This window comes from Bubalus bubalis, chromosome 9 (genome assembly GCF_019923935.1).
Source record: "Bubalus bubalis isolate 160015118507 breed Murrah chromosome 9, NDDB_SH_1, whole genome shotgun sequence".
In the NCBI taxonomy this organism is placed as follows: domain Eukaryota; kingdom Metazoa; phylum Chordata; class Mammalia; order Artiodactyla; family Bovidae; genus Bubalus; species Bubalus bubalis.
Window position 1 is genome coordinate 88807977 of NC_059165.1, and position 3988 is coordinate 88811964.

Consider the following 3988-nt stretch of genomic DNA (forward strand, 5'->3'; position numbering starts at 1 on the left):
GCAACTCTCCTGCTATGCCATGAAACTTGCTAGGACTGCAGGTTCAGGCCACAGTGTTCAGTGAGTTCTACCTGCTCCCCAGGGCTGTCCACTGGGGCTCAGCAGCATGTCCTTGCTTATGTCTGACACCATCAATCAAGGTTAAACCAGCATCTGGGGCCCTGAGACATCATTACCCAGTGTGGGGAGTTCCTCCCCTATCAGAGAGGCACCTGCAGAGGCATTTATGCAGAGGCATAAAATACCCCCCCTCCTGACACATCTGTAAGTATAGACAGCAACCACACAGGCACATGGACACTCAGATACGGAAGTGTGTGGACCCATACCCCTTCAATCATGAAACTTACAGCACGGGGAAGTAAACACCAATTCATGCCATCCTCTCCAAAGTCCATTGTGAAAATCAAACACTTGTTAGCCCCTCAAGAGCTTGTGACCTTTCCAGAAGCAGTTCCTGTTCCACAGGGAGGCTGCTGAGCTGGAGGTGGGCTGGCACTGGGGCCACGTAGGACGTTAAACCCGGAAAAACCTTGGTTAAGAAGCCGTTGTCCCCTGTACCTCCTGTGGATGCAGCCACGACCCTGCTGGTGCCTGCAAGAGGCTATAGATAGGAGCACAGTGCCCACCTCAAAGGGGACAGCATGCCCTGCAGAGGGAAGCAAGGTTCATACAACTCAGAAGAGTCACTCGGCAAGATGGTGTTGGAGGCAGGCTTTGAACTCAGAACCCTGACCCATCCCAGGTGAGAGCCCCAACCCACCTATGCAGCTTGGGAGCTGAATATGACTGTGTACACCAGGACTGCTGCTTTCAGATCTGGAATCTTTCTGGCTGGACATGCATACGGTTGTTACTCCCTCAGTTCACAGGAGCTGTGAGGCAGAGGGCCCTGGATGGGCACAGCTCGCTGACCGCTCTAGATCCTTGGTAGGAGCTGAGGTCAGCTGTCAGAGGACCATGTCATTGGGCTGCAATCTGCCTAGGCGGGCAGTGAGGCAGGCCTGTGAGAGTCTTTCTCACACTCCAATCTCCCCCTGTGGCCAGAACTGTGGGCTCTAGGAGGAGAAGGGGAGACTGGGGTCAGAATGGGCCCCACTGTAGCTCAGCCAGCCCAAAGGCTTCTTGGGACACAGGCAGGATGGGGAGCCAAGGGTGGGGGCAGGGGCAGAAGCCCAATCCAGTGTCTTCCAGGCCCCGCCCTGGCCACTTGAGGCCAGGAAGTCCAAGCCGTACCCAGAGGCCCCTCAGAGGGAGGGGGAAGCCTTGGCAGGTCAGACTGCTGGGGAGGGCTGGAGAATGCTCAAGAAAGCAGGCAGGTGGGCAGCCAATTCTTGGAAGGGCTCATTAGTGAAAACCCCCAAGCCTGACCACCTGGGGGAAAGGCTCACCGTTCCATGGTAGCTGATAAGGGCCAGGAGATTCCACAGTTCAGGTAGTTCCCCCGCCTCCCTGGCGTTCTGTGGTCACCATTAATCATTTCCTCTAACTGTGTATATAAGAGCTCTTTTGCCAGTGAGCCCAGTGCTCAGAGAGAAAGGCTAAAGTCCTCAAGAGGATGTGGCTGCAGAACCTGCTTCTCCTGGGCACTGTGGTCTGCAGCTTCTCCGCACCCACTCGCCCACCCAGCACTGTCACCCGGCCCTGGCAGCATGTGGATGCCATCAAGGAGGCCCTGAGCCTTCTGAACCAGAGCAGTGAACCTGATGCTGGGATGGTGAGTGAGGGAGGGAGCACAGGCCATGCCTGGGCCACCCTGCTGGCCTGGACTCATCCTGCCTGTCAGCTCGATAACAGAACATTTTCCTTTCCTACAGAATGAAACAGAAGTCGTCTCTGAAATGTTTGACGCCCAGGTAAGATGCTTCTCTCTGACACACCTTTTCCCAAAGGCCTCTGCCCTGGGGACTGACTCCATTTTAGACGGACCCTTACAGGGTTGTCCGCTTTCTCTCCAGCCAGCTGGCTGCCAGAAGGAGGGTTGCTTAGAAGGCCTTGCCCCTGTGGCAGTCATGTGGACTCCTTTATTAGCTGAGCAGCCATGGACAGACCTAGTGTTCAAGGGTATCAAGGTCACCAGGGGACTGGCGGGGGTTATGTCATGAGACAGGGGCTGTGGGCTTGGGACACTCACTGTGCCCTGAGACCAAGCTCTGTGGACACCGTGCTGGCCACTGAAGGTCACAGAAGATTTTCAGGAACAACTATGTTTGCACAACAGGTTTGGGCAAGCCCCCCGCCCCCTTCCCCCTAAAGGGTGGAAGGACCAGCGATCTCCTTTTCTGGGGCTGGGACCCTCTTGAGATACCAGACCAAGGGAATGTGGCTGTGCCGGCTGGGGGAAGCCTGAGCTGAGTGGTGAGGGCGAGTCAGACTCATCTGTAGTGGATAGGGGGACAAGGCTGTGTGTATGACAGGGCCTAGCCTGAGCTTAGTCAGGAATAATCCTGTGCCCCTCCCAGGCCCTGCTCTTGGGAGAGTGGGATGAGAACAGGAAGCAGTGATGGGGAGGATGTCCTGGGCCCACCAGAGCACACTTGGCCACTGTTCACCAAGGAATGGATATTTCCCACAGGAGCCAACGTGCCTGCAGACTCGCCTGAAGCTGTACAAGAAGGGCCTGCAGGGCAGCCTCACTAGTCTCATGGGCTCCTTGACCATGATGGCCACCCACTACGAGAAACACTGCCCACCCACCCCGGTGAGTGCCCCCACTAGGTGCCAAGCAGGAAGGTCTCCTTCGAGGAGGGTGGAGAAATAGTGGGGCGAGACTTTTGGCTGTGGGTATTTGGGACTCCAAATGGTTTGAATCAACAGATTTGTAATAATCAGCCCTTCCTGAGAGGGAACCACTCTAGGTGTTAAAGCCCTGGAGCTCGAGAGACTGTATCATGTCCTAGCGGGAGCTGGTACCTTGCTTGTCATTACTGTTAATGATGTCAGAGGTGAGGCAAACACAAGGAAACTCAAGACCTGCCTAAGGCCCAGAGGAAGTTCCACAGCCCAAGTGCCTCCTCCTAAAAGGACTTTCCCCTGGTCCCTCCTGGGCTGCCTGGATTGCATCGGAGCAAGGAGGAAAGCTTACTTGGAATGGAAAAGGCCCCAAACAATCCTTCCCTGTGGGAAAAGTGAGGTCTGTGGCCTTGAAATGTGCTCATTCTGGGCTCCTAGAGACAGCTGGGGCTCAGCTTTGTGCCCTGGCCTGGGACCAAAGACGCAGAGGCCCAGCTGCCCAGCAGACCAGTGTCTGTCTTGCACTTTTATTGGGCCCCTGGTCCAGCTGCCACTGACAGCGCTGTGCACCCTTTGGGGGGCACATGGGTGGCAAGATGTCACCTGACCCACGTCAGGAGGCGGGCCTCAGACAGGCTTCTGACCTCTGAGTTCTAAGAGACAGCACAGAAACATGCTGACGCCTCCCCCATGTTACCCACTCATGCCTGGACTCAGGTTTTTTATTTCCTTTTCTTTCTTAAGGAAACTTCCTGTGGAACCCAGTTTATCACCTTCAAAAGTTTCAAAGAGGACCTGAAGGAGTTCCTTTTTATCATTCCCTTTGACTGCTGGGAACCAGTCCAGAAGTGAAGCAGGCCAAACCAGCCAGAAGTGGAAGCTTACCTCACAGATCGCTGCCCTCCTACCCACAAAGAGCCAAACAAAACTCAGGATCTTCACACTGGAGGGACCACAGGGAGGGCCAGAGCTGCAGGGGGCCGCTGGCTTGTTCAGGGCCATGTTGACCCTGATACAGGTGTGGCAGGGGAAACGGGAAATGTTTTACACTGGCAGGGATCAGTAATATTTATTTATATATTTATGTATTTTAATATTTATTTATTTATTTATTTAAACTCATACCCCATATTTATTCAAGATGTTTTTCTATAATAATAAATTATTCAAAGTCTGTTCTTATTTGTGCAGTTTTCCAGTTTGTTTTCAATCATGAGCAAATGTTCAAGGTGCTCTCCTCCCTGGCCCAGGGCAG

At 54.1% G+C, this 3988-nt stretch overlaps 1 protein-coding gene across 1 annotated transcript; it reads left to right on the forward strand.

The window, feature by feature from the left end:
- The first annotated feature begins 1558 nt into the window (after positions 1-1558).
- CSF2 (colony stimulating factor 2) lies at positions 1559-3585 on the forward strand. Its single transcript, NM_001290832.1, is given in 4 exon segments — positions 1559-1717; positions 1818-1856; positions 2576-2701; positions 3478-3585. Coding segments are annotated over 4 exon segments (432 nt in total).
- The last annotated feature ends 403 nt before the right edge of the window (positions 3586-3988 follow it).